Source organism: Podarcis liolepis (assembly GCF_965112155.1).
Source record: "Podarcis liolepis genome assembly, chromosome: 15".
Lineage (NCBI taxonomy): Eukaryota > Metazoa > Chordata > Lepidosauria > Squamata > Lacertidae > Podarcis > Podarcis liolepis.
The window spans coordinates 13863147-13881203 of NC_139566.1; the positions used below are offsets into that span (position 1 = coordinate 13863147).

The following is an 18057-nucleotide window of genomic DNA, read 5'->3' on the forward strand; positions in this document are numbered from 1 at the left end:
ATCCATCACATTCTATATGTATACAATACTGATTTGCAAAGGTATTTTTATTGCTCCCCTGCTTTCTTATATTACGTTTTACTGCATTACGTGGAATACGTGTATTACATTCTATGGAATTCAAACTGCAATACACTAAAAGACAAGAAAGAAAGGAAGCAATGAAACTGCAGCTGAAAATCGTACAGTATCTAGCACAGCACATGAAACTTGATGCAACAGGCAGAAAACCATTTAAGTGGTGCCTAGAACTGGACGCAGTACACCAGATGGGGTTCTGGCCAAGGCAGAATAAAGTGTACTATTGCACCCCTTGATCCGGACACTATACTTCTGTTGATGCAGCCTAGAATTGCATTAGCTTTTTTTGCTGCAGCATCACACTGTTGACTCGCATTCAGCTTCTGGCCTGCTAAGGCCTGTCTCATCTCAGCTGAGAGTTCCACAGAGTTGGGAGCACAATACTGAATGCACAGCTTCTGAGCTGGGCATCTGAGCCACCAACAGTCTTCCCTGAATATCACAGTGATCAAGGGGGAATATAAAGGAATCAAGTGGTCTTTAATGGCCTTTCATCCTTGGGAAAGGATGGAACTGCTCAGATGGTTGAACTAATGAGCGCTTATTAAAAAACCATAGGGGGAAGGGCCAGGTTGCTTCCAAACATCCCAGGATTTGTACACTTGAGACATTTGAGAAACACACACTGCTAGAGACTGAAGTAAATGTTTATTTTCAAACATATGAATAAAACAAATACCAAAATTAAAAAGTCAGCTTGTTCCCTTTGATTCTGGTGAAAATATTTGCCAAGAAATGTAATTACCATAGAAAATTATTCTAAAAACATTTGGGGGGACAACCCCCCCAAAAAAACCACAAAATAAAGAGGGCAAATGAAGGGGGCAAAAAGGACACTAGATACATAGAAGTATACAGTGCAGAGTTTACAACTTAATATGACAAAGCATGCCAGATTTTTTGGGGGTGGGGGAAAAATAAAAATACAAGTGAGAGTTAGCCACACTCAACCACCTTTTCTTGATACTTTGGAATACGGAAAGAGATCCACGTATAAGGTAACAAAAACAAAAGGTTAATATAGCAAACTGCAATTATCAATGGATTTTTGCTATGGGGAGGTAATATCCAGAGAACTGTTAGCTTATCTACTGTTCAAAAAGTCCAAAAGAGCTAGAAGCTTCGGAGACTGTCCCTAGCATATCAAACAAAACAAAAATGAACACGATAGCAACTTTTCCCTTGTTAATAATTTTTAAAAAAGCAACAGAGGGGCTTATCTAAGGAACATGGTTGTTTTTTAAACAAAAAAAGGGATTGTTTTGTGTTAAATGAGGCCCATTTGTTTCTACACCCTGCTACAGGTGATTACGTGAGACCAGGATGACATGGTCATGCCAAAGAGTGAAGTTGACTCCACAAACTTTCAGGGGGAACAGTGCTAAGATGAGTAATGCCCCATCCAAGAGAGGGGAGCGGAATAGCTCTCTTTGCCTTGGTCCTGCACACAATGGAGCAGATTAGATTAAAGACAGCCACACAAGGCTGAATTCTGCGTCTCTTGTTGCCCTAGGCCAGGGCGGCATGTTCCTGCACAAACCGGAGAGTGCATTAAAGAGCCTCCGACTGCCACATGGGAGAAAGACATGCCAAACCCACGCAGGGGAGCCAAGTGTTCTGGAAGCAGCAAGTGCTCAAAATTGTGTGCTACCCCCAGCAAAGTGAGCGCCCCTTCAGTTAGGGCGCCCAGCCTGCCTGAGTGGTCTATCCTCCCCCACAGGCGGCATTTGGACCCACTGCCACAACTTCACCTTTTCATCACTTTGTATCTAGAAGGCACACATTTCCTGGGAGGTGATGAGTGGCAGTGCCACATCCCAAAACCGTTGCACAGCAGGATCTGAGGTCCTCCATGTGTTACTGGACTACAACTCCCACCAGCCCTGACCAGTGACCACGCATACCTGGGGCTGTTGGGAGTTGGAGTCCAACCAAATCCAGACGGCCACATGCTCCTCGTCCCTGCCATAGAGTCTGTGACACATTGCTGCCTATTCTGTAGCTGTAACTGCCCCTTGATAAATGAGAGGTTGCAGAACGGGCACCAAGCTCATGCAGACGTCTCCTGGCTGAGTCTCCATCACTTCCAGCAAGGGGTAGGGAGATGCCTGTTAGACTGACTGAAAGCAGTGCTTGCAATGCTCTCAAGTTATCACTGGTCCATGAGCCTTTCCCCAGTGCTGACAACTGAAAGCAAAGCGAGTTTCTCCAGGGAGAAGGGGTGCAAACTAAGAAACAGTCTGAGACTTGCAGCTTGCCTGTCTGTCTCACCATGCAGGCACTCTTGTCCCTGTCAATTCTGCAGCCAGGGGTGAGAAGACACAGTGGTAAGATCCACTTGTACCCCGCCTGCAGATCAATCTTGGAAAATCTGATCCCCAGATGCTCACAACGTTGGCCATCGCTGCTCCAGCCCTGAATGATTCTGCAGCCTGAATGATCCACACACACACACACACACAAAAGCCTGCATGCAACTCACTCCTTGGCTGTAGACAATGCATTTCTACAAAAATCTAAGTATGAACTTGTGGGGGTCCGATCCAATCTCCAAGAGAGGAAAAACCACTGGCAACCTCTCCATTTGGTAAGATGCAATTCAAGTAGCAGGGCAATTTTTAATTCTTAAAAAAGAGGCTTGGGGCCAGGGAAAGCCAGCATGGTGTTCTCCAGATGTTGCTGAATAATCCTCCCTGATTGTAGGTCATGCTGGCTGTGGCTGATGGGAGGTGGAGTCCAGCAACATCTGGGGGAGGGGCACTCACACTGGCCACCCCGAGTTCAGGCATTTAAAGGCTCAAGAGTAGGAGCACCCATTTTGCACCCCTTCAGAGGGAACCAGAAAAAGGCAAAGAGGCACACCCTGAGACAGAAGTGAGGTCCTGAGGTTGTGCAGCTGGTGCAAGAGGCTCCATTTTGAGCAAAGGGGAGTTATGGGATGGATCACTTGCACCACCAGCATTGCTACAGCAGAGGAGGACCAACACTGGGAAATACGACCCAGGCAGTTGTCAGCAGGGCCTGGTGCAGCATGAAACGACAGAACTTGGGACGCATGAAAGCTATTGGCGGTTGCCTGGCAACCAACAGCCACTCTCTTCCCAAAACTGCTGCTATGTTGCAGCCTCGATTGCTAAGGAAGCCTGGTGGGAAGAGCAGGGCCAGGCCAGTGATTGACAGTTGCAGCAGGAGGACCTGGCTGGTCAATTCTCAACACCTCAAATGAAGCTTGTACACACCAACACACCTCACTGAGGCAAGACGGGAGTAAGATGTCATTTCTGTACAGCAAGACATAAAGATGGGAAAACGACACTACACTGTGTTAAAAAGCTGGCAACTCAAGATAATTAACTGAAGGCAAAGGCTGTCCCTTCTGATGATGAAGCATCAATGCAAAGCCAAGGCATTCAAGAACATCTTTAAAGAAAAACCCAAACCAGAACATCCTCGCTTCATAATATACAGCAGGGATGAGGAACCTATAGTTTTCAAGATGGGTGTTTGGGCTCCAGTTCCCATCCTCCCCAACCACTGCCCATGCTGGCTGGGGCTGATGGGAGCTGGAAACCAATAGCAGCTAGAGGGCCACAGGTTACTCACCCCGCTACACAGGATTCAGAAATGCCAGAGCTGCCTGTTTCCCAAAGACTAAAAAGGGTGAAGGGCCCTGACCAAACAAAAACGTTAATAGTATTTGAAAAAAATAAATCTCTTGCACACTTCCTTCAACTCAGCCTTTTGGACACAGGAATAGCAGATTCAGATATCATTGCTTCGAACTCTTGCAAGTTTTCTCCAGGTGGTTTGTCTGTGCGCAGAAAGTCACCTGTGTAGGTCACTGATAGCTTGATTTGGCTTCTAAGGTCCTCTAAGGACACAGCCATATGGGACTTGCCAGCAGCAAACTGCAGAAGCAGAACATCTGCATCAATATTTCCCCCACCCCCCACGTATAAACAAAAGGGAAGTGCTCCAGGCATGATCAATGCAGAACATTAATCAGGGTATGATTCTAAAACCTGTACAAATCTTTTCTCCTCCCCTCCCCTCTCCCCCCATCAACCAAAAAACAACAGGTGGCTGCAACATACACCCAGGAGAAATCCAAGCAACAGGATGGAGTCAGGCAAGGTTTCCCCAGGTAGCCCATGCAGGGGACCACATCCAATTTGATACACATTGCAGTTTTGTGGCAAAACAGCAGTCCAATGTAACAACCGAAGAAAGGAGAGGCACAGATCAATGCAGGTGAGGAAAGGTCACGTTTCTAGATCTGCTACTCCAATAAGGATTCTGTAAAACTCACTCCCTGCACCTCTTCAGCTTGGAGGGAGAGAGCTATCCCCACCATTCACTTGGGGATTTAACTATTTCTTCACTGCAGCAGTGTGAGCTTAACAAATAAGCAAGCAAACCCTGCTGCCCAGATTCATGCCTTCGGATCAAGACTGTAAGTATGCAAGATCTAGCACTAGGTCTGAGACTTAGGCATGACTTTGGTTCCCAGAGCCTCCCGTACGGAGGAAGATCTTCCATCCTGGGATTCAGGATGCAATAAAGGAGTCTTGTTTGTCCTGGCTTGGGGGTGTACCAAGAAATGGAGGAAGTGGGGAGGTGGGGGGCAGGATCAGGCAATGGAAACCAAAGAGAAAGGCAGGGTTGTGTGGAGAGAGCCGGGTTCTTTCTCAGGAGTGAAGGACAACCTCAATGGCAGCAGCCTCCGCAGTGACCACCCAGGTGAGCGTGCTGGCTCTCGCCAAACTTTGTTCTCCGGCTGAGGATCTCGTAAGAGCAGTCATCCCCGCAGCAGCCAGACATGCTGGGTGAGGTATCATCGATTTCAAACCTGCAGGGGCAGAAGTGGTGGTGGTGAAGGAGGAGGAGGAGAGGAGATAGAGAAAAGTGTCAGGTGGCATTTGCATCAATGCTTAAAATGCAGCCACATCTGTGCAACTGGAGCTGGCCTGGCCCCTTGGCGTGGTCTCCACAAGCTACTGATTGCATGAAGAGTCTATTTGTAGAAACAGGGCAGCATCAGAAGAAAACAAAACATGTGAGGAAAGCCCTGCTGACCAGACCAAAGGCCCAGGATCCTTGTTTTACAGTAGCCAAGCAGGATCAGGATCAGAGAACAGCAGCAACTCTCCCCACTTGTGGTCCCCAACAAAAGATTTTCATAGGCATACCTCTGACAGTGGAGGGAAGACTGTGACTAATAGCCTTATATTCCATGAATTGCTCTTATTCCATGAATTGCTCTAGTCTTGTTTCAAAGCTTTCCAAGTTGGTCCAGGCCATCACAATATCTTGTGGGAAGCTGGAGTTATTTGGTAGTTTGTGCTGTTGTTGAACAGTGCCTGCTGCCCTTGGCCTAACAAAGGTGTGGGGAACCTCGGACCTGCAAGGCCTCCTCTCCTGGTCTCATCTACACCCAGCAATTAGACCGGGGGGGGGGGGAGCCTTCTACTGGAACCAGTGGGAGCTTTCTTTCCATTGTTGAAGGAGGAAAGGAAGCAGGAAAAATGGATGATCTGCCTGGAGACTGTAGCTGGGAAGGGAAGGACTAGGTGTGTGGATGTATAGGATATATATGGGCACACCCACTTTGCTTTGGCCCCACCCACCTCCGGCATGTGGTCTCCCAGAAGGTTAGCTATCAAGGAATATTGTTCTGAAAAGGGCTCTGTGCCCTTTGCTCAGAGAGGGACAGGGAACCACTGGCCCTCTACATTTTGTTGGACTCCAACTCCCATCAACCCCAGCCAGCATGCCCAGAGGTCAGGGATGATGAGTCCAGGAACATCTGAAGGACCACATGCTCCCCATCCCTGGCCAAAGAGAGTCAAAAAACCAACTATCACAAGGGTAGGAGAGGGGCATCTCCCCAAACCCATCTTCTTCTGGTCTCTACTTCAGGTGAGCAAAAAAGAAGTAAATGAAGTCTTACTGTAACGCTTCTCTGAAGAACTGGTAGGCCCCATGATTGTGTTTAAATACTGTTAACATGACTTTCTTCATCTGTGTACTAAGAGCCAGGGAGAAGACAAGGTCAGCATGGTATGAGGTCACAAGAAAAAAAGCAAAAGCAAAAGCAAAACAAAGCTCCTTGCACTTTCACAGTAGTCTAATTTAAATTAGTTCCAATCCCATGTAAAAATTGAAATTATTAAATAAATACACACACGTGTCAGTATATTGGGGGATGGCCATCTTCTCTTAACCCAAAGTTTGGAAGTGCATTTGGTATAGAATTGGATCCTCCAGACAACTGCCAAGTTTTAGCAGAGCTAACACAGTACTAACTAAAACCAAGAGCATAATCTAATGACTGTACCCAATGATGGTTTACTCTGAGTAGGGCTTATTCAAAAGAATGGACTTGATCAACTTTGGTTTACTCATTTCAGTGTGCCTACTCACAGTAGGACTTCACTGGATACAACCCTAGATTTTAAAATCCAGACATTTTCAAAGAGCACAGCAAGATAGCTAGCACGACAGCAGTTTATAGCTGCACGTTCATCTGGGAGCAATTATCTTGCGCGCTCACACACCTGTTATGTGCAAATCAGATGATGCCGATGATTATAGTAAAGCGAGATTGTAGCCTAGGGATGGGAAATCTGTGGTCCTGCAGATGTTGTTGAACTCCAACTCCCATAATCTCTGATGGGGCTGATGGGAGCTGGAGTCCAGCAACATTTGGAGGGCCACAGGTTTCCCTATCCCAACACTAGTCTTTACAACTACCAAAGGAAGCTCAAAAAGGTGTCAGAAGGGATTGTTGAAGATTTAGGGAAGGGTGCTGCTGAGGAATTTCATCACCCAAGGTCTTCAGAAGGCTCCAGTTCTGGTCCACACTAAATTCGTTGCCGTGTGCTTTTTATTTTAATGCAAGCAAAATAAAAATGCCTAATTTGATACATACAACATGCAGAGGGTTGTATACAACGCTAGTTCTACACAGAGCAGACCCCCTGAAGTTAATAGACAGGAGTAATTTAGGATCATGAATTTCAGCTGGGTAGAATTTAGCTGGATATGGTTAAGAGGTTAAAAACAGAACCATCTGAATTCACACTGGCCTGGTTCAGACAACAGCACAGCAAGTTCAAACCGTGGCTTACCAGGAACTGTGCAGCTGCTTTTCTTCTCCCCAGTCATTTTGAGCACAAACCCTGGCAACAGCTCAAGGTTAAGCTCTCTCCTCTCACTAAGCTTGAGTCCCAGTTCAGATAACACACTAAGCCAAACCTTGGAGTGGCAGTAAAAAAGAGCAGGAACAAGCAAAGCAGCAGCAGCAAGCTTATGTCTGGAAACCTGCATGCTTGCACGAACCTGGTAATCCATAGTTAGGGTGGCCATGCAACTCAGGCCATTATATGTTAATCCTTGGTATCAAGATATTCAGGGTTTGTTAGGGGTTTTTTAATGGGGAGAGATTAGCGACTCCAAGTGGGCATGTTTAGGACTGCAGCTTCAGACAGCTAGAGAGAATTGTAATTCAGAGGAAGAGGAAAAAATAGTGCACTTACCTGTTCGCCACGAGCTGTAGGATCTGTATGAGAAATTTGCCAAGACCTTTCCTTCTCACTTTGCTTTCCAGCTGTACTTCGTAGCTGAGGGGTTGAGGAAAGGGTGAGCTTCAACATGCAATTAAAGAACACCCAGGCCTTGAAATCCCCCCGCAAACCTTGCTGCCCTGAGCTGCAAAATTCCACCCCCACCCCCATTCTGTCTTTCCCCATATGACATAATGGATGCAAATGGCTTTCAAACTCTCAGAGTAAAAGGAAAATAGAACTATATAAGCACTAAACAATGATTATTTAAGCCACAACTGATTTGTAATGTTGCGTTCACCCCTTCCCTTCCACCAGTTTGGCAGCTGCAAGAACACAGCCCTTCAGATTTTGCACCTGGAATAAACACAGCAGTTTACACACATAAATCAAACAACAAATCTGTGTGGATTTTCATGGAAGATAAGGCTTTGAAGGCCATGCTCCATAGTTGGAGGCAATATCTTTCTGAATACCAGTTTCTGGAAACCACAGGGCAGAAAGTTGCTTGAGTCCTGCTTGTGGGCTTCCCATAGGCATCCAGCTGGCCACTGTGAGAACAGGAGGCTGGACTAGATGGGCCACTGACTTGATTCAGCAGAACTGTTCTTTATGTGCTTCTGTTCAGAACACAGGAAGCTGTCTTATACCAGGCAAGGCTACACCAGAGTAGGCCATCTAGCCCAGTACTGCCTACTCTGATTGGAAGAAGCTGTCCAAGGCAGAGAAAGGTGTCTTCCGTCACCTGCTACCTGATCCTTGAAGCTGGAAGATGATGGAGACTGAATGCATCATATGGTCTTCCACAACCAGATGACCGCCAGGCATTTTTTAATACAACTCTCACTAGGCCCAACCAGTGTGACAAGTGACGTAGGGTGATAGGAGCTGTAGTCCAACAACATCTGAAGGGAAGCAGCATGGAGAAGGATGGTATATATCAAGATTGGAGTTAACAGCATCCTCAGGGAAACCCAAGGGTTTTTTTAGAGACAAAAACTTAAGAGACTAAAATGAATAAATCCCCAAACAGCTGAATGAGGATCAAGTAGCCAAGGAATATAGGAATGTTGTATGGGTAGGTGCAGAATGGAAAGGAACAACCTGAAAGAGGGCATGGCTGGCCTGCGCACTGAACAAGAGCACTTCACACTAACTTTTTTTGTGTGGGACATTACTGCAGTCAACCCAACAATTTGTGCTTTGCCAGATGGGAACATGAAGGAGCTGAGGCTCACAGGGCTTTCCTGTAAAATTTGCTACAGAAAACTCTGAGATTTCTTCCTTTGTCTGCCTTTGACAGGAAGCTGTAACACTATGTACTTCCTTCCTCCTTGGGGCAGACTCCTCTTTCTTCATTATGCTTCCAAGCTGGCCACACATACGTCTGAACTCTGAACTTACCATTTTTGAACTTACATTTTGTACTTTTGTAACTCAGATGGTAGTTTTGCTGATGGTCTTGCTACTGTAACTGATGATTCGAAACCTAGATTATGTAACTAATTACTACATTCATTTCTTCACAAAACAATGTGTGTGCGATTGTTATTTTAAGAGGGGACAAAAGGGTAGGTAATTCCAGGGAAAATACAGTCCATTTTAAAGCATTCTGGATTATTGTTTCAAGAAGTTAAATCAATCTTGTCTTAGTTTCCAAGTTTAAGCTGCAAGGGATGGTACTGTGCTGATCTCACTAATGTGAGCAAGGAAGCAGTAATAACTAAACAACATATTCCCTCCTAGTGTCTAAACCCATTCTTACATTTTGTGTGTTAGTTATCGAAACAGCAGTGATTTACACAATAAAGGAAGCTTTCTGTCCCCAATTATATAGCTGGGCTGATACAGGATATCAATAAGCTTCCACTTCCCACATCCCTCTTCCTGTACCCTGCAAAATTTTGTAGCAGGTTTGACTTGTGTGCATCCTTCCACTCTGCTATGATCCACCTGGCCCTCCCCAAGTGCAGAATCTGAGGGCACTCCAAGAGTCCTGAAAATAAATATGAACGTGCCTAGCAGGAGACGTACCAATAGAGGACCTCATCCCCACACTCCACATCAAAGCGGAAGTGTGAGAAAGCCACGGGAAGGGAGCCGTCATCCAGAGCGATTAGGTACCAAGCACGGTCATCTGACATCTCATCTCGTTTCTCCCGGTCTTTCCAGCCCCACTCGCTCTGCTCATACCTGCGGAGAGGAAGAGAGCATAAAAACCAATCGCTTCACACCCTCTCCTTAGGGGAGAGCTCAGCCACCTGGAGATAGTACTCACCATAAGAAGCAGCCTGCATTGCTGCCTAGGAGAGGGAGGGAATCTCTTGGGTACCGGAGCACGTTCGGGACCCGTTTCCCTTCTCCACCTGGGCTTTGAGCAGCACCTCTGGATGGCTACCTAGCAAACTCTGCAAAGCGGACCCAACTCTATTAGCCATCAGAGGGGGCAAGAAGCTGGTTTGCAAGACAATTGCAAGATCTCTGTGACAGTTAGCAATGCAATTGCCTGATAGGCTCTGCAATCTGTTCTACTTTCTTTCTTCCTCGAATCCCTTACAGAGAAAAATTGTGAAAAACTGATCATCCTTACTAACAAAACAGCAGCCTCTGTTGGGAATCTCTGAAACACAGAATACTGAGTCAAGCCCTTGATCCATCTACCCCAGGATTGCCTATTCTGACTTGCAGTAGCTCTCTAATATCTGGAGCACAATGCTTCTTTTTTTAAGCGGAGATACGACTTTTGGGGGATGGGAAAGAAAGTGAGTCATCCCCCCTGCTCTTGCACATCCCCACAACAGCTGGCAATAGCTCCCCACTGCCGCCCACTACCCCTGAGTGTCCCCCTTGGGCCTTACAAGGTCTGCATGTTTGTTTTGGTTAGTTCAAAAGCCCAGTCGAGTGTGGTCGTGTCCAAGCTGGAAACTCGTTTGCAGTCAATGGAGACGTTTAACCTGCAGAGAGAAAGGAAACGGAAGCCATTAGGTTTCAATAGGCATAAATAGAAGTCCACTTTGTAGCTGAGTCCCAGGAGCAAGAAGCATGCAATACCAGATGGAGCAGCAGCAAGCGTTTCATGGCTTTCCACACACACACACTGTCTCAAAGCAAGCGCTTTGACCAAGAAGACCTGGGTTCAAATCCCTCTAGCCTCAAAAATGAAGAGCAGAGAACTTCTACTCACCCATTTCTGTCATATTTCTTGAACACTGGGAAGGCTTCTAAGGGGTCTCCCAACTATGGAAAGAAAGAGAGCATACTAAAGATAGGAAGAGATAGATGTCCGCAGTGCAGTCAAGCAAAGAGATACTTTTTCAGGGGCTTTTAACATTTAAAGGGTTCACTTTGGGAAAAGTGCTCTCTCTCTAGCTTTTAGCTCACCGTGAATTCCAAGTGGGGAGGAGAGAAAGTGTTTGGAGTTGGGGGGTTTTTTAAACAACTTCATCCTGTTTATTTGCATATACTGTCCAAGAAATTTTGGAACAGCAAACAGCGGATAAGTTATAATCAGTGGTCTCTGACATTCAGCAGCAACATCTTGGCAGCAGTGACAGACAGTGTTAATTGGCTGGTGCTGCACAAAAATAAGCAAACTGGGTCCAGGCCATTGAGGGAACTTCCACAACCAAGTGGGGATTTGAACCTGGGTCTCTAACCTGAATCTAAGCTTTGAACTTCCAGACTTCCCCAACCTGGTGGACTCCTAATGTTTTGGACAACTCCCATCAGCCCTGGCCAGCATTACCAATGGTCAAGCAAGATGGTAGCTGCAGTCCAAACTATCTGGAGGGAACTGCTGCTCTATTGCCACTATACCAGGCGCAGTCTCCATGTCGAGGGGAAAGAGAAAACAAAGCTCACTTTATTTGCAGCTTCCACCTTGGCACAGATGGCATCCCTTGCTGCTCGCTCCTCCAGTCGTTTCTGTTTCTTCTCCTTGCCTTTACTTGATTTCCTCTGAAAGAAGAAGGGCTGAGATGTTAGAACAAGGCACAACATGTAAATGCAGCCGAGTTGTACTCAGTATATAGCCTTAAGCGTGGCTTCCCCTACACGGACTACAAAAGTTCACTCCACAGCCTCTCCAGGTATCTCCCAGCATCTGCTCTCTAGGGCTGGGAGAGACTCCTGCCTGTAATCCTAGAGCCACACTGTCAGTCAGCGTAGAGCAGTGGTTCCCAACTTTATTGGTGGCAATAAAAATACAATAAAAAAATCATACAGCATCTAGCACAGTGTATTTTTAACTGCTTCTTTTATTTCTTATATATTGTGTTTTATTGTATTCCACAGAATCCGAAGTGTAAAACAATGCAAGATATAATAAGCTATTGAAATACTATTACAAAGCAATGTGAATATGTAACACAATGCACATGTGGTTTCTGTCGTTGACTACAAATCCACAGACACTCCACAGACCACTTAAATGAAGCTCGTGGACCAGTTTGAGAACTCCTGGTGCAGACAATACTAAGTGAGACAGGCAGAATAGTCTCGCTCAGTTTAAGGCAGCTACCAGGGCTCCTATGTTCTATGAAACACTGGCAACCTAAGGATTATGCCAAACCAAATGATGCTGCCAAACAGGGAAAGCTATTTCTAGTAGAGCAAAAAAGCAAAATAAAAACAGAGAGCTTACTCTCAATTTGCAGCTCCACTGATTAATATTGCCCCTCACTGCTTCAACTAAACCTTGTGGATTAATTGACCACTTCAGCCAATTAAAGCTTGCAGGTTTAAATACACACTTACACAAACAAACAAACAAACAAACAAACAAACAAAAACACCCTTTTGGCAAGAGCAGTGCTAGGGAACACAGGGAAATGCTAAGAACTTGCAGCTCATGGGTGACAGAGGATTTTTTTATTTGTCACATTTCTCCTCTCATATCACGATTTTTCCTGTCCAGGGTGTGGGTGAGTGTAAGGAGGTTATGATGCAGGCTTTGAGAGCAACAGGGAACATCAAACCCTAGAACAAGGGTAGCCAGTGGGGTACCTTCTAGAGGCTTTGAAATAGAACTTCCATCAGCCCCAACCAGGCTAGCCAGCGGTCAGAGATGATAGGAGTTGTAGCTAAGCAAAATCTGCAGGGCATGCAGCCTCCTCTTGTGCTAAAGAGACAGGAACCCAGGCTTCCTAGAGAAACAACTTTCTATCCTACATTTGTTTTTCCACCTACAGTCCCAAGAGCCAGTTCAAATCTGACTTGGAAATACCGAGTTGTGTCCAGTGCTAGTCCAGCTCAGAATAGATCCATTGAAGTTAACGACTTACCTTATATTCATTAATTTTAGTATATCTGAAGGAGCGTCTCCACCCCCATCGTTCTACCCGGACACTGAGGTCCAGCACCGAGGGCCTTCTGGCGGTTCCCTCATTGCGAGAAGCCAAGTTACAGGGAACCAGGCAGAGGGCCTTTTCGGTAGTGGCGCCCTCCCTGTGGAACGCCCTCCCACCAGATGTCAAAGAGAACAACAATTACCAGACTTTTAGAAGACATCTGAAGTCAGCCCTGTTTAGGGAAGCTTTTAATGTTTGATGTATTACAGTATTTTAATATTTTTTTGGAAGCCACCCAGAGTGGCTGGGGAAGCCCAGCCAGATGGGTGGGGTATAAATAATAAATTTATTATTATTATTATTATTATTATTATTATTATTATTATTATTATTATGTCTACTCTAAATAGGACTAACACTGGATACAATCACCATTTTTTGAAAAAAGGAAGAAAAAGAAACACTCGCTTATGAAGTGTTGTTAAGTTTTGCCAGGCTGGTGAGTCAGTGAATAGCAGAGGTTCTGAGCCAAAAACATGCGCCTAACCTCAATGCAACCCTTCCACCCTTGCTAAAGTTCAAGCAAGGACATCCTTCTCCCCCCACCCCCGACATGAAATTGGCTGAGAAGCTAGTTCAGTCGGAGCAGGGAGAATGTGGGGCAGGAAGACTGCCAGCAGATGGGAGCAGAATGCTGTGCCTGCATCTTCCTGGCACAAGCAAGACCTGAAGCAACTTCCAAAACAATAAAAAAGGATAGATGGTGTGTATCTCCTGGCCTGAAGAGGCATGCACCTGCAATAGATATATATTTTTCCCTTGCAGGTGCTACTCTGTTATGTTGGACGTTGGGGTTCTTTAGATTGCTTGGAAGAGATAATTTTATGAACCCTTCTTTGACTGCTTCTGCCTTGCAGTGTAAGTATGTGAATGACATATTGTTAAATGTTATTTGTGGCACATCAACAGCAAGAAAGGTAAATAGGCTTCTTCCAGTTAATGGAAGTGTTTGTGTCAAGCTGTCTGAAGGCAGTTCTTGCGCACCCCTGGGAAACAGGCAAGTGGTGACTGACAAGCTTGACCTATGACACGTTTTGAGAGAAGGTGCTTGTACCTTTAAGGGCTGAGCAGGCTAGGAGAATTCCAATAACTGCAGCTTCTCCTACAATGACAAAGTACACCTGCCAACACTTGGCATCTAAAAAACTGATTTAGATTTCTAAAAATAATACTGATGCTTCATGGGTAACATATAGCCCACCCTGCCCCTGAGTTCCAGACACCTAGGATCATCCAGCTATAGAAAGGGAAAGAAAAACCATTCCTATCAGCAAAGCAAACAAATGCCAAAGCTGCTTCAATTTGCTAACTTGAAGCACCTCCAATGCCATCCAGATTTTAGAAGTACACAAAGGTGTGAGGACTGAACTGGGTTAAAAGGGAAATCCTTTTTATTAGCATGGGTGGTCTCTTCAGATCTCCATGGAGAATGATTATTTGTTCTGCTTTGAACAGAAAAACCTCTTCAAATAAAAAGTAAATGTGATTTAAAAGAATGTGGGCATTGTCATAGGGCTGAACTGCCTGACAACCCCCACTATTGTTCTTCCATCCCAAATATTTCTGCCCAGGACAATTGAGCCTAACCTTCCAAATATTTAACCTTTTCAGTTCTGCGATTATCCATTACTTCCTCCCTGTAAACTGAGCCCACCAAGGCCACATATCTCCGCCCCCCATCCTAAACCCTACTTCAAACCAGGCTTCCCCCTCTGTTTTGCACTCTCAAGTGCTATCAGTCAAGCCAGCATGTCTGATGGGTGTTGTAGTCCAAAACAGTTGGAAGGCACCAGGTTGATAAAGTGGCCTAAAACACACCCGTCCACCACAGCCCTAACTCCATTCACACCTCCTTCCAATACAAAACTTTTTATCTCCTCTTATATCTTCCCATTTCAAAACCCCACAACCTGACCCCATGCCATCAAATCCCATCATCATTATCTTAACACCCCTTGTCCCCTCCTCCTCTCTCCTGCACCCTGGATTTCCCTCTTACTTTTTCATTTTCCTGCCCACATCAAATTTTCTTTTCTCCCCACCACCCCCCTCCTCCAAATCTTCCCCTGCATAATACATGTTTCTCCAACTTGCTTTCACCTCTCCAAGCCAGTCTTTCCCTCCCTGATTTACCCCTCAGCCTGTGTTAGGGTGTCATTAACTCAAAGCGCCCCCCTAATACCTGCCCCTCTCAAATTACTTTAATACCACCAATACCATCAATTTATCCCACTTTCCACCATCTATTTTAATCCTCGCCCCCCATTAAACCTTAGTTGCCTTATTACACGCCTACAGGTGTCCCCCATTTACTTTCCTTCCTCTAAACTTGGCGTCCCCCTCCCCAAGTCTCCTAATCCTACCACTACCAACCTGCCTGTAGGGGGGGGGGTCAGGAACCCCCGCCCCACTCATTTTTCCATGAACTACTTTAATATCTCAAATACCAATCCCTAAGCCCCTCACTTCTTCCAGCAGCAAACTTCCCATTAACGCCCCCAGCTCTCCCCCCGTTATTATTCCTTTGGTACCCCCACACTGACCCCGCCTCCGGATTTCCCCTTTATTTTTTCTCCCTACCCAACACAAAACTTTCCACCCACAGAATAGCGCCCCCCCATTTCACCCCCCAAAAAAATCTTGACCCCCCCTTCCCTTCCCGCTCCCCCACCCACCCCGGGAGGAATCTAGGCCTTACTCACTCCCATGGCGATGACGACAACGAGCCCCCCTACAGTCTCCTCAAGATATCCGTAAAGCCGGGGGGGGGCGAATATGATAAGAGGCGGGGGGGTGTTATTCCCCTACTGCGCCTGCGCAGTGCCCCAAACGGCGGGGAAGAAAGAGACAACCAAACAGCACCTGACGCACAGCGTGGAGGTGGGATGCATCTAAAGGAGAGCGGGGAGGGGCGTGGCTGCGCACGCGTGGCTCGGAAAGTGGGTAGTGAAGAGGGCGGAAGGTAGGGGTAAAGGGGCTTCCGGAGCGCGTGCGCCGAAGAGGGGTTGGTGGCCTAAGCTTCAGAAGGCGGGGAGGGAAGAGGAGAATTTAAAGCGGAGGAAAGGCGGGAAAGTGTGGAAGACCTTTATGAGAGGGAGAGGATGGCGCGTGCGCCGTGTAGCTCTCGGAGTGCCCCGGTTCAATCTTCGGTCGCCGGTCTCGCGCTTTGGGGGGGACCGTTGAGGCGAAGTTTCTTCCGCGCTGATTGGCTATTGAGAGAGACGGCTGTTTTACCTCAGTGAGAGGGGAGATGGATGACTTTGCTGTGCCTCAACAGATTTCTCCTCATAATAGCCCTTGCTTTTCAGCTCTAACTACTTTTCCCTTTTTTTTAAAAAAAGAACAATTAAAAATCCAAATCCGTATATGAAAAGGCCACCGCCAGTCATCGTGACTAGCACAATAAAAAGCGGGACACCATTCTGAATATGATTAAAACATTAGCTAATTATTTATAATTATTTAAATCTCCAATATGTACTGTACTTAAAAAAGAGCCTATACTTTTAAAAGTACCAAATAATGAGCTGTGTGGCTCAGTTAAGAGATTAAATAATCCAATTGAATTAAAATATACCCCACTTTTCCAGTACAGTGGTAAAGGTAAAGGTACCCCTGCCCGTACGGGCCAGTCGTGTCCAACTCTAGGGTTGTGCGCCCATGCCACTTAAGAGGCCGGGGGCCAGCGCTGTCCAGAGACACTTCCGGGTCACGTGGCCAGCGTGACGAAGCTGCTCTGGCAAGCCAGCACCAGCGCAGCACACGGAAACGCAGTTTACCTTCCCGCTATAAAGCGGTACTTATTTATCTACTTGCACTTAGGGGTGCTTTCGAACTGCTAGGTGGGCAGGAGCTGGGACCGAAAGATGGGAGCTCACCCCGCCGCGGGGATTTGAACCGCCGACCATACGATCGGCAAGCCCTACGCACTGAGGTTTTACCCACAGCGCCATCCACGAGGTACCGCTGCTTGCGGAGACTTGCCTGCATGTTGAAGCCTGCGCGCGCTGAGATCAGCGCGCCCAGGCTTCGCGGACTTCTCCGCAAGCAGCGGGAGCGCTCCCGCTGCTTGCGGAGAGCTGCCAGCATGCCGAAGCCTACGCGCGCTGAGAGCAGCGCGCCCAGGCTTCGCGGACCTCTCTGCAAGCAGCGGGAGCGCTCCCACGGCTTGCAGAGAGCTGCCTGTTTGGGGGCTGGGGTCCCCGCGCCTGGGGGGGAAAATAATTTTTTCCCCTTTATTTCCCCCCCAAAAAACTGGGTGCGCCCTATGGTGCGGTGCGCCCTATGGTGCGAAAAATACGGTAATTCGTTCTGGAGGTCCGTTCTTAACCTGAAACTGTTCTTAATCTGAAGCACCACTTTAGCTAATGGGGACTCCCGCTGCTGCTGCGCCACCGGAACACAATTTCTGTTCTCATCTTGAAGCAAAGTTCTTAACCCGAAGTACTATTTCTGGGTTAGCGGAATCTGTAACCTGAAGCAGCTTAAACTAACATGGAGAGGGGGAGAATAAAATTACAGCAATATACAACAAAAATAGATTTTAAAACATAGTGAAGAACATAGGTCAGCCATTAAAAATGCTATATTAAATGTGGAAATATTTATTTAGGCATTTTTATACTGCCCAATCAACCCATAGTGGTTCATAATTTAAAATCAATAAAGAACAAACAGTAATTGCTATGCAAAGGCAACACACACATGGGAAATTAGGCAGCAGTCCTATTCGCAACAGGGTTTTTCCTTCTGAATAGACATGCTTTTGAATCAAGATAGTGGACTGAACTTTTCAAAACCACTGATTCTAACAACCAATTAAAAAACTTCACTGATTTTTTGATTTCTTAGAATTCCTGAGCAGTACCAGATACAGAGCTGCTAGTATCCCATAAAATAAACTTTTGTAATGCTCCCTACTGCCAGCTTATCCATCTTTCAATATTTGGCATGATTAAATGCTTAAAATGACTGCTCCTGACATTTTCAACTTAATTTTTATTTACAGTATATCCTAGAAGCAGATACTATACAGGCAGTGCTTTTTTCCCCTAAAAAAAAAT

The 18057-nt window shown here is 46.2% G+C and overlaps 1 protein-coding gene across 1 annotated transcript; it reads right to left on the bottom strand.

The window, feature by feature from the left end:
* Positions 1 to 710: 710 nt before the first annotated feature.
* On the bottom strand, positions 711 to 15934 carry NAA40 (N-alpha-acetyltransferase 40, NatD catalytic subunit). The gene is made up of 8 exons (XM_083477852.1): positions 15697 to 15934; positions 11508 to 11603; positions 10831 to 10883; positions 10505 to 10600; positions 9681 to 9839; positions 7620 to 7703; positions 6032 to 6109; positions 711 to 4930 (listed from the first exon to the last, which is right to left on the bottom strand). The coding sequence occupies exons 1-8, from the start codon at positions 15700 to 15702 to the stop codon at positions 4789 to 4791; spliced, it is 714 nt and encodes a 237-aa protein (XP_083333978.1). The 5' UTR covers positions 15703 to 15934; the 3' UTR covers positions 711 to 4788.
* Positions 15935 to 18057: the final 2123 nt, after the last annotated feature.